Source organism: Rhinolophus sinicus, linkage group LG15 (assembly GCF_036562045.2).
Source record: "Rhinolophus sinicus isolate RSC01 linkage group LG15, ASM3656204v1, whole genome shotgun sequence".
NCBI classification, from domain to species: domain Eukaryota; kingdom Metazoa; phylum Chordata; class Mammalia; order Chiroptera; family Rhinolophidae; genus Rhinolophus; species Rhinolophus sinicus.
Genome location: NC_133764.1, coordinates 15,871,573 through 15,883,979, shown reverse-complemented (window position 1 = coordinate 15,883,979; position 12,407 = coordinate 15,871,573). Strand labels below are relative to the sequence as shown.

The following is a 12,407-nucleotide window of genomic DNA, read 5'->3' as shown; positions in this document are numbered from 1 at the left end:
TAATATGCTAATAGTTAATATTTGTTGAACATTAACACTTACTATGGGTCTGCCACTGTACTAAGTCATTTATTTGTATTGTCCCGTTTATAGATTTTTGGAAGTGCGTTTTTCTAGGAGTGGTTGAATGACCCATACAAAGCACATTTGGCCCATCCTGACGATGCCAAACCATTGGGCAAGGTTTTGAATTGGTCTAAGGCCACGCTGCTCCCCACCCATTTCTATCTGCCAGTCAAAGACATACATTTAATTTGCTTTTTGGACCAGGTGGACTCTAATGGGAGAAACAAATATCATTTGCAGTCAATTATTGTTTGACAAGGATTTTAGAAAAGTACATTTTTGCTATTAATAAAGATTGAATTCTAGCACAGGTTTATCTAATAAGCAGACATCAGGGAAGAATTTGCTTCCCAAAATAACGATCTTGAATTGGAGAAATCCACTACCCAGGGGAATCACATGACTGCTTTTATAATCCACCTTGTTACATGTTCAAATTGCAACCTTTGAAGGGAGTTAGCTCTATTTCTCAGAAGGTAGCATTCTTCTGTTAAAGGGAGGGCCAGTTCCTGAATGCCAGCTCTCTATTTCCTGACACCATCTGAAGCATAAAAATTGCCTCAATGCAGTGAATTACAGTAGTGCCTCGGTTTTCGAACGTCTCCGTTGAGGAACATTTCGGTTTACAAACGCCGTAAACCTGGAAGTAAATGCTTCAGTTTTCGAACACACCTCAGAAGTCGAACATGTCACGCAGCTTCCACTGAGTGCAAGTTCCTGAGGCCTAGCTGTCAGCTATTTTTGAATGTTTCAGAACTCGGTCTTCTGGAACGGATTACGTTCGAAAACCGAGGTACCACCGTATATTGCTGAGACTTCATTGGGACATAGTGCATGTCTGTTATCAAGACTTCCTTAATACAACCATGCCCTCAGCTGGTTTAATCCGATATGCACAATGCCCACTTGTTTTTCCTCGTCCTTGGGATTTCACTGATATCTGTGGAAGTTTTCATGGTTGCACATTCTGTTAGTTTCACCAAGATTTTAAAATTACAGGTGTTGGTGAAAATTAAAGATATACTTTAACAGATATTTTATTGAGCATCTATTGTGTGTTAAGCCTTATAAAATGAAAAAAGATATGGTTTTTGCCTTCAAAGAATTGACCACCCAGTAGAGAGAAAAGAAGTAATACATAAAACAAGACCGAAAGGTGATGGTTATTTGTCATCCCCTATCTTTGTCTAGGTATTTCCAAGCCAGGATCCTCTAGATAGAGCCGATTTCAATGCTGTGGAGTATATCAATACCCTGTTCCCAACAGAGCAAGTAAGTATAGCGTTTCCTTCGTTTCAATGGCTTCTCGCTCATCCTTAGTGTTACGATTGGTGTGTTTTCCTACACAATCTAAGGGGCCTTTATAAACAAAGAGAGTTACATTCAAATCAAACTCCATTGTAAACAATTGGGGTGGGGTGGGGTCAGCTAATACCAAATACTGTTGTGTTAGGGTGGAATTCTTTGTATAGTGAGCATATTATTAGAAATTGTACCTTTAGGTTGTAAGAGTCCCCCCAAATTTTCTGTACTAAGTTGGGAAGTGGAAAGGATTTTTAAAATGTAATAGAGAAAAATAAGAGTGAGGTGGGCAGGATAAGCCTAGAGTCATAAAGCTACTTTCACTCCTATTTCAAGAGGTAGATATTCAGATTTTATGCTTTATTTTGTTTTGACGGGTGATTTGCCTAAACACGTGGGTTTTTCTTACAGAACTGGTTTTGGGTGTTTAGGTGTGAAGTAGACCTGAATTACTGCTTGGTTTTTCATGCATTAACTCAGCAAGTAGTCAGTGGGCACCTGTCAGGTGTTGTCAGTTACTGTGCTAGTCCCTGGGGATTCAAGGATGAATAAGACCCAGTCCACGCCCTTAACATGTACATGATCAAGTGGGGGAGACACTGGTGAATGCTGTGAGAGACGTAGGCAATGGTTCAGTGAGAAACAAAAGAACAGTTCTTCCTAGGAAAATCAAAACCTCAGGGAGGAGACAAGCCCTTCTTCCAAGACTTAAAGTATTCGTTCATTCATTTAGTCAAAGTCAGCAATCACTTAGGTGTCTGTTAAGTACCAGGCACCATTTTAGAAACTGGGGAGAAATGGTGAACAGGACAAGCAAGTTCCTGGTCTCATGGAGTCTAGTGTGGGGAAGAAGATTAATCAGATGACCAAATACGTAAACAAGAAATGATCAACTATGGTTGATGCTGTGCTGAAAAACAGGTGCCAGGATACAGCATGACAGCCTTCGGGGTGGGGGGCTCCTTTAGATGGGTGTTCAGGGCAGGTCTCTCTGAGGTCCCTAACCGTTCAGCTGAGACCTGAGACCTACGAAGGACCCAGGCTTGTGACAATCTGGCAGAATATTATTCTAGGCAGAGTGAGCCACTAGGTAAATCTTACAGGATGATGGGAAAGAAGGTCATTCTAAACACAGGGCAAAGGCCGAGTTTGCACAGGGAGCAGAGCCTCATAGGAGACGAGGCTGAGGGTAGGCAGAGCAAGGATCCCGAAGGAACAGTGTTCTCTAGGCTTGGAGACCACATGCCTCTCAGTAAAATAGTTTCCACACAACTGATTTTCACTGAGCTAAATATTAAGCCTGTACCTGCCCCCCCCCCAAATACTATGTACATATCCTAGCACCAATCTAAAATACGTTAGGTATTAGTAGTGTTTGCTATGTATATAAAGAATAAAAATAGAGGCTTTAATCTTTTCGTCTCACACCCTAGTGGATATTATTGCAAACCCCTTTGGGATGCACACACCCTATTCTGGATACTGGTACAGTGGTACCTCGGTTTTCAAACGTCTCTATTGATGAACATTTCGGTTTACGAACGCCATAAATTTTATGGATCTATGGTATCATTAGATAGTAAAATTCATGCTAAATTTGCAGTTTTAGGGGTTGATATTTTTTTTTTTTCCCAAGTCAAGTTGTTGTCCTTTCAGTCTTAGTTGTGGAGGGCGCAGTTCAGCTCCATGTCCAGTTGCCGTTGCTAATTGCAGGGGTCACAGCCCACCATCCCTTGCAGGAGTCGAACCGGCAAGCTTGTGGTTGAGAGGACGCGCTCCAACCAACTGAGCCATCTGGGAGCTCAGCGGCAGCTCAGGTCAAGGTGCCGTGTTCAATTTTAGTTGCAGGGGGCGCTGCCCACCATCCCTTGCGGGAGTCGAGGAATTGAACTGGCAACCTTGTGGTTGAGAGCCCGCGCTCCAACCAACAACTGAGCCATCCAGGAGGCAGCTCAGCTCAAGGTGCCTGTTCAATCTTAGTTGCAGGGGGCACAGCCCACCATCCCTTGCGGGACTCCAGGAATTGAACTGGCAACCTTGTGGTTGAGAGCCCACTGGCCCATGTGGGAATCGAACCGGCAGCCTTCGGAGTTAGGAGCACGGAGCTCTAACCGCCTGAGCCACCTGGCCGGCCCAGGGGTTGATTTTTAAAGGTTTGGAATGGATTAATCCAGTTTGTATTTCTTTCTTTGGGGAAACTGTGCCTCGGTTTTCGAACGTTTCAGAACTCGAACGGTCTTCCGGAACGGGTTATGTTCGACAACCGAGGTACCACTGTACTTTAGGCAATGGGTGTTCATTGAAGGTCTCTTGACAGGATAATGATGGGATCAGATTCACATTTTAAAAATTCCATCCAGTAGCAATATGGAGGATGCCCTGGGGAGAGGCAGAACTGGAGGCAGGAAGACCAGTTAGCAGACCGCTTTGATAGATCACTTAAGAGGGATGATGGGAGCCCGAGGAGAGGCTGGGATGGAGAGACAAGTCACAGAATGTGGTGGTTCAAGGGATGTAGAATCTGAAATTCACTCCCTTACCAAAACGCCTCCTCTGCCTAGGCCTGGAAGAACTTTGGAGCTAGGTGAGCAAGGCAGATACACTTCTTGGCAACATAGAGTTTCCAGTCTCCCTTAATAGATAATAATGACCACCTCAACAGATTATAAGTCAATTATTATGGTTTTACAATGGGCATGTTTGTATAATTATTAATCACTGTTTGTGACTTGCTCTCAGAGAGTTCTAACTCCTGGTCGTTAGTTATATAGTTATAATGATAGTTTACATTTATTGGATGCTTACTGCACACCAGGCACCATTCTAAACACTTAACAGTGATAAATTCTCCTGTCAACATGCTTGTTTTATGATGAAAATAATGAGGCCCAGAGAAATAATGAGCACTGAGCTTAAAGGCGATAGCCTTGCCATGAAGGAAACATGCTAAGTACTGTGAAAGCAGAGCATACAGGCCCTTCTTCTGAGGGATCCCAGGAGGCATCCATCGGGCAAGGACATTTTAAGCCATGAATTACAAGCTAAATGAAGGATTTTCAACTTTGATTTCTATCCTGGCAGACTGAGTGGGTGTCGGCACCTTTACCCTATGTTGGGAATAAGGAAGAGGCTAGGAGGAGGTTATAAAGATGGGCCCCGTCTTGGACATCCTTGGGCCATCTGGATGGAAATGTGTCGTTGGATAGAATTTGAATCTGAGGCTCATAATCCCCATAATTGTTACTATCTTGGTATGAATCCTCCTAAACTTTTTCTAATGGACATGTTAATTTTTTTAAAATAAAGTTGGAAAAAAAATAGCACCATACTGTGTGATTGTCTTTTTTGAGATTTCACAGATGGCCTTTAGAGTTCATCATTTTTTTGTGAAAGAGGAATTCTGGGAATTAGCTGGACATAGAAATTTGGGAACAACTGACATGAAGCTAGTTTTAGCCATGAATACATTTCATTTACCTCACCCTATCAAGATTGCTGACCCATCAAAACAAAAGTAAGTGTTAGATTTGAAAATTATATAGGAAACCACCAGGTTCTCACTGCTTCCTGATTATGTTTTTGTATGTATTTGTTTTTAAACTACTGAACGTAACACAAGACATTTGTTGTTCCACAGATTCAGTTATATGTCTTGTCTTATTATGCCCCCGTGTATATGATAATGTGTAGTGAAGTTTCTTAGGTAACTCAGAAAATTTATGACCCAGGGTTACCTTTATTTTCCCAACCCAAGATTTACACTCAGCAGTTCATCTTCCAACCCAGATTCCCATGGACCGTGATGAAAATGTAATAGAAAGTAGTGGCATGATTTATAATTTATTTCAACTATTGCTAGATATTGGGCAAAACCCATCTGTATACCTCATGAACCTGTAGTAAACACTTGCAAATTACCAGTTTAGAATATTTAAAGTAGATGTCAGTATATCAAGAATAAATTTAGTGTCACTCTGAGGCGGAGGGTGTGTGTGTGTGTGTTTCTGTTGAGTGGCAATTTCTGCATGTCTGTGATTCCCTGGAGGCAGGAGTGTGGATCGGAACGGATCCCAGATGTTTCTAACTTCCCAGGTCCAGGTGGAGGCCTCCGGTTTCTGTATTTAACAGGGCTCCCTGAGTGGTTCTGAAGAGTAGCCAGGTTACTAGGCTGATAGACAACGGAAGAAAATCATTTGTCATGTTTTCATTAGAGGTTTGATTAGGGGAAACTCGATGAAATTTATAAAAAGCTAATATAAATAAGAACTTTGAAAAAAAGTCATATGCAGCTGCTTATAAAGGATTTTTAGTGACCCCCCCCCCCATCTCTGCATCTGTGTTGTTACGTGAAAAAAAAATAACATGCCAAATTGTTTATCATCCCAGTTTAATTTTTGGTCTTAAAGCCATATATTTGCATGGAAGGAACAGTAGAAAGCACTATACCAAAATGCTAATGGTGATTATACTCTGCTGGGGATGAAGGTGATTTTATGTATTTTCTGTCATCAGCAAGAATTGCCATTAGAAGCAGGAAACACCTTTCAATACCGAAGACATTTTTAAATGATAAAATTAACACTGTCCGACCACATGACAACTAAACTAGCTGAGTAATTCTCAAAGAGGAGATGTATCAGCTCCACCCAGGGTAGCCGATCTGGATTCCTCTGGGGCGTTTTCCTAACTCCCAGAGAGGCCTCAACCCCAGCGAGAATTACTGCCATCCTGCCAGCGAGAGGCACTGAACTGATAGCAAGGAATGTGTCACATCCCTCAGGTGTGGGGTGCAGAAAAACTAGGTCAAGAACCATTGTGTTAGAGGTTTCCCAACTCCTAACAGATCTGCAGTAAATGTTAATGTCTTTTCCCTTTTGCATCTCCAATAGAAAATCTGGAAGATAAAGGGAAAGTGGTCACCCATGGGTCCACCTAACATGCAATCAAGCATTAGAATTTTAGGGTATTTCTTTCTGGTGTTTTAATAGCTACATTCATGGGATACTTTGATAATTTTACATGTTTTCCCTCTTGTTAGAATGTTATCATAAACCATCTTTTGTTGTTTCACAGCCTCCCTGCCCAGTGTCTTTTTTGGTATCATAAAAGTCCATCGAATAAATGTGGCCTGATTTATTTAACTTTTCTGTTGGTGGCCATTTAGGTCCTCAGGTTTTTGCTCTTTTAAATGCAGTTGAACATCTGACGGCATGATGTATTTTGAATTATTCTCCTTAGAACAGTTGTTATGGCTTAAGCAAGACCTCCATGTCTAAGGAGTATTAAATTTAAGCAATGGTTACTCTACCAAAAAGCAATATTTACTGATGTGGAACGACCTCTAAGTTACATTGTTAAGTGAAAAAGCCATGGCACAGACAATGTGCATTGTATAAAGAAAGGGAAATAAGTTATGGATGTGCTTTAAATACATAGACCACCTCCGAGAATGTGCAAAAGAAATTGGTCCTGAGCCATGGCCTGTGGGCAGGAGAACTGGGAGGGTGCAGGGCAGGACAGAGGAGGGAAAGCAGTGCTTTCCACATTTACCCTCTTCTACCATTTGAATTGGTGGTCACGTACATATTTTGCCAGTTTAAAATAGATTATACAATTCTTAAATTTTGATACAACGTCCCATTTTCAGAAACGTTGTAAGAATAGTACAAAGAATTTATGTCAACCTTTCATCCCAAATTCCCCAAATGTTAACATTTTCTTAATAGTTGTTTTAAGTACCCCACCAATTTTTAAAAATTTATTGGGGGAACAGTTTCTGCAGGGGAACATGTTTCTCCAGGGAATATTGGGGAACAGTGTGTTTCTCCAGGGCCCAGCAGCTCCAAGTCGTTGTCCTTCAATCTAGTTGTGGAGGGCACAGCTCAGCTCCAAGTCCAGTCGCCGTTTTCAATCTTTAGTTGCAGGGGGCGCAGCCCACCATCCCATGGAGGGAATTGAACCGGCAACCTTGTTGTTGAGACCTCGCGCTCTAACCAACTGAGCCATCCGGCCGCCCCCACAAAATTTTTTTAAGGGAGTGGGTCCCAGCAGAGATAAGCAAGGCAGGAACTATTATGCCCATTTTGCATATGAAGAAATGAAAACTCAGAGAGGTTAGATAGCTTGCCCTCTAGACACACAGCAAGTTTGTTAGTGGCAGTTGTGCCACTAACAACACTGTGTTAGCACAGTGGTGCTTTATTCCCAGTCCAGTTTTGAAGTGACCGACTTGACGTTAGATTCTTCAATTAAAATAACTTCTCTTTTCCAAGATTTATCTTTATCTCAGTCAGTTCTTGGATTTCTGAAAATTCTGAGTAACTATTGGCTTTGTCAGAAGAGTAGACAAGATGTGAATGGCCCCATCTGACACCTCAAACACTTATGACCTGGTTTTCTTACAGGCTCCTGGTCCCCTCCTGCCAGCACAGGTTTCCAGTAACGATTTATAAGCCCAATTCCTCCATTACCCCCAGTTCTTCCTGAGGGTGAAATATCTGTGGCGGGAGAGAGACAGAGGACTCATGCAATTGTATTTTGAAAACTTGAGTTAAAATGGTGCTATGAAGTTGTACCATCTCTATTCCATTAGGGGGCACCATTTCCTCACATTTTTAGCTTGCTAAGGTTGGAAATCGTCCCATTGGTTTTTATTGTCATTGTCTTAAAAACAGGACTAACTTTCTAATAATTACAGTAGCAATGTGTAGTCAATGTAGAGCAATTAGAAAATACTTGGGCAAAAAGAAGAAAAACTTAAAATCCTTCCTTTTCATAGATTACAACTACTGCTACGGATTTCATAGATTACAGCTACTCGTAGTTATCCTTCTAGTCTTTTTCTAATGGACCTATATACACTTAGAAAAATAGATTTATGTGTTTATTGATATGTAATATGATATGGAGGAATACACAAATCTTATGTGTATAACTTGATGCATTTTCACAAAATGAATGCAACCATGTGACCACCACCTAGATCAGAAATAAAACATCTTTAGATGGTCCCTTCTTTTGCCTCCTTACTGTCACTGTCACTCCCAGAGATAACCACTATCTTGGCTTCTAGCATGAGGCAATAGTTCCACTCATTTTTGAACTATATAAATGGAAATACACACACACACACACACACACACACACACACACACGGTACCATAAAAACATATACACATTTTAAGAAAGGATAAAACTATATTAAAATTATAACAGTCAATATGTACCAATAACAAAAGATGAATATAAGTCACGTTTGACTTCTGCAGTTACAAGAGGTGCTCAGAGTGGTTACTATCAGCGTAATTTTAATACAGTTTTTCCCTTTCTTAAAATGTGTATGCTTTTTTTTGGCACCTTATGTATGTGCTCTTGTGTCTAGCTTTTGCGTGTGTGTATAACATTATGTTGCTAAGATTTATCCATGTTGTTGTGTTTATAACCATTCATTCATTTTCATTGCTGTATTTTGTCACATGAATTTGTATTGATTCTATATATCAGGGGTCTGGCACACTTTCTATAAAGGGCTCCATAGTAAATGTTTTAGGATTTGTGGACCATTCAGTCTCTGTTGCAATTACTCAACTCTGCCTTTGTAGGGCAAAGGCAACTGTAAATAATATGTAAATGAATGGGCATGGCTGTTTTATTTACAAAAGAAATAGATGCCGGCTGGGTTTTGCAACAGTTGCCAACTGCTACTGTACTTTTTTTAAAAAAGTAAAAATGTATCATACTGTATGATTAAATTTTCTGAGATGTCATAAATAGCCACTGTAGTTCATCCCATGGCTGTGAAAGAGGAATTCCAAGAAGTGAAATAATAGCTGGCACTTTTCCTTCTTCATTGTAGTCCCTGGCAAACATAGACGAAGTCGTGAACAAGATTAGACTGAAAATAAGGTAAGTAACACTGTATGATTATTAATAATGAAAAGTATCTTGTTAATTTGCATTCTGGATCACACTTACCTGTGAGAACACTGAAATCTCAGATTTTCTATAGATGGTAATTTTTAAAAAAGTAATCCTTTTATTTGGGTTGCCATATGTACCTTGTTGCAAAAAACTAGATTCTTTGTTCAGTCTTCAATTATTTATGAAAAGGTATGGAAACTGTAATAGGCTGTTCAAAATAGTTGATTCTAAAAGGAGGCAAGAGCATTTCTATATTTTTAATGGTTTTATTTCCCTAATAGATTTACATTTTTTCTTCTTCTTTTTTTATTTTTTGGTATTCCCAAGGCTTAGATATAAAGGTGGGCTTATGTGGGTATCCCCTGGCCGCATACCAGCTACCAATGTGGTCAGATCTGCTGGTTGACATGGGTGGTGGCCCAGGATTAAACATTGTGATCAATCTAGGATGTGATTGTCTGGGATGGTCATCAAATGTCCTTCCTGCCCAATAGCCTTGTTCTGGTTTGTCCACCTCTGTATTTCCAGTTTTGATACATGGTAGATACTCAATGTTTGTTTACTCATTATAATAGTGATTAGTATAATGGTTGATGTCCTTACTTTAAATGTAGTTTGGGATTTTTTTTGTTTTTTTCGTATTTTTTGTTTTGTTTTGTTTTAATTTTTGACGAGGAGAAGGCTTTATTTTGAATCAGGAGATGATCTTTTTTCCCCTAACAACCTTTGGATTTTCTGGTGAAGACCTCTGCTATTAACGTTTTGTTCAGTTTGGTGCCTTACGACGTGCATGAAGCCTGTTCATCATTTTGGTGGGTTATGGCTCTAACAGTTCTAACAGAGACCACTACGTTGGCCAGGGTTTGCACAGATAATGGAAACACCCTCATGATTCCAAAATCCCTTGCGAGCCAGTTATTTTCAGCTTTCTCCCCGCCATACCTGTAATGGATCCTTCAAATGAAAAATGAAATTTTTCTGATATCAGTTTCTCTGGTTGAGGTGCCATTAAGAGGCCCCTCAGAGTTGAGCCGCAGGAGAAAGAGGAACTGGAGGCCACAGATCTGTCTCCCGCACAGGTTGCACAAACAATCAGGGCCCAGCAAGCAAAGCACTGATTTCCTGCATTACCCTGGCTCCTTCTCCCTTTCAAGCTTCCTGAGGAAGTTACTAAGGAAGGATTTTGTGGGGGGGTAATTTGAATTCTCTGGCTTCCTCCCATCAAGTTTCAGCAACTTTCTCATTCCTGGTTTACTCCATGAAAAGTACTAAAAGTTATATGGGTCCTTTTTGGACAGCTCTGAATATTAAGTGAAAATAGCCTTTAAAAAAAAGCAAAAGCGAAGGTGACTCACCAGTCTGTGCCGGGCTTGGCTTCTTACACTGCTGGTGCTGCCCCACAGGGTCCACGGCCTCCGTCTTCCTTGGATCATTCTCGCTTGTTTGGTTTTCTGGACAAGTGCAATCTGCAGACGTTGATGGATAAGTTGCTAACATTTTTTCTTCTGGTCAACCTAGACTAGAAACTATTTTAATGAACTCCTTTAACTTTTTTTGCTAGGAGACTGGATGACAATATTCGAACTGTTGTAAGAGGTCAAACCAATGTGGGGCAGGATGGCAGGCAAGTAAGTAACTTACTCCCCCATATTATTTATTCTGCCCTAATTTCTTCCAAACCCAACAACCAAGTGACCAGAGTGTCGATCTGCCTTCCGACAGAGCACATTCTTACTGATCTGTCCCGTACACAGCAGGAAACATACATGGCTTGCCCCAGTAGTAACAGGGGTAGGCTGCCCACACAAACCATGCGCGCTCACTCAGTGTCCCTCGGGCCAGGAGTGTATATTGTAGCACGGCTCACCCCAAGGCTGGGTGGGGCATTCGAGCTAAAATGAGAAAAATGAAATTTTCTTCTCTTTCTCCTTGCGTCAGCTGTCTCTTATGCCCTCCTTTATTTTGTGTACTGTGGCTAAATAAGGTTGCTCTTTTTTTGCATCAGCTAAGTTGTTGGGATTTTGGTATTACTTTTGTTATTGCAAAAGGTAGCAGTAACCTAGGCATCAAAAGACTGTCAAAAGAGTAAAAAGGCACCTACAGAATGGGAGAAAATATATCTGAATCATATAATCCAATAAGGGATTAATATCCAGATTATACAGAGAACTTCTAAAGTTGAACAGCAACCAACCTGATTAACAACGGGGAAAGGACTTGAGACATTTCTCCAAAGAAGATATAAGATTGGCCACTAAGCACATGAAAAGACACTCAAGATCACTAATTATTAGGGAAATGCACATCACAAACTACAATGAGATGGTAGGATGGCTGTTATCAAAAAAACACAAAACAACAAGTGTTAGCAAAGATATGGAGCAGTTGGAACCTTTGTGCACTGTTGGTGAAATGTAAAATGGTACAGCTGCTGTGTAAAACAGTATGGAGATTCCTCAAATATTTTTACAAAATAGAATGACCATATGACCCACAATTCTACTTCCAGCTATACACTGAGAAGAATTGAAAGTAAGATTTTTATAGATGATGTATTACAGAATTGTACACCTGAAATCCATGTAACTTTACTAACAATTGTCACCCCAATAAACTCTAATTAAAAAAAAAAAAGAAAGTAAGGTCTTGAAGAGATATCTGCACACCCATATTTATAGCAGCACTATTCATTCACAATAGCTAAAACGTGGAAGCAACTCAAGTGTCCACCAAAGGATGCATGGATAAGCAAAATGTGCTATATACATACAACGGGATATTATACAGCCTTAAAAAGGAAAGAAATTCTGCAATATGCTATAATATGGGCGAATCTTGAAGACATTATGCTAAGTGAAATAAGCCAGATACAAAAGGACAAATATTGTATGATTCTACTTATATGAGCTACCTACATTCATAGAGGCAGAAAATAGAATGGTGGCTGCCAGAGGCTGGTGGAAAGGGGAATGTAAGTTATTGTTTAATGGGTGTAGAGTTTCAGTTTCACAAGATGAAAAGAATTATGGGGGTGGATGGCGGTGATAGTTGCACAACAATGTGAATGTATTTAACACCATGGGACTGTACAAAAAACAGTACAAAAACTGTTAAGATGA

General features: G+C 40.4%; 1 protein-coding gene across 1 annotated transcript in view; it reads left to right on the top strand.

Annotated features, from left to right (window-relative positions):
- The window catches only part of VPS53 (VPS53 subunit of GARP complex), a 134,491-nt gene that overhangs the window by 1,060 nt on the left and 121,024 nt on the right, over positions 1-12,407 (top strand). Inside the window, exons 2-4 of the mRNA XM_074319960.1 lie at positions 1,258-1,338; positions 9,224-9,273; positions 10,850-10,916. Coding sequence (XP_074176061.1) covers positions 1,258-1,338; positions 9,224-9,273; positions 10,850-10,916 — 198 coding nt within the window. The remainder of the gene's footprint in view (positions 1-1,257; positions 1,339-9,223; positions 9,274-10,849; positions 10,917-12,407) is intronic.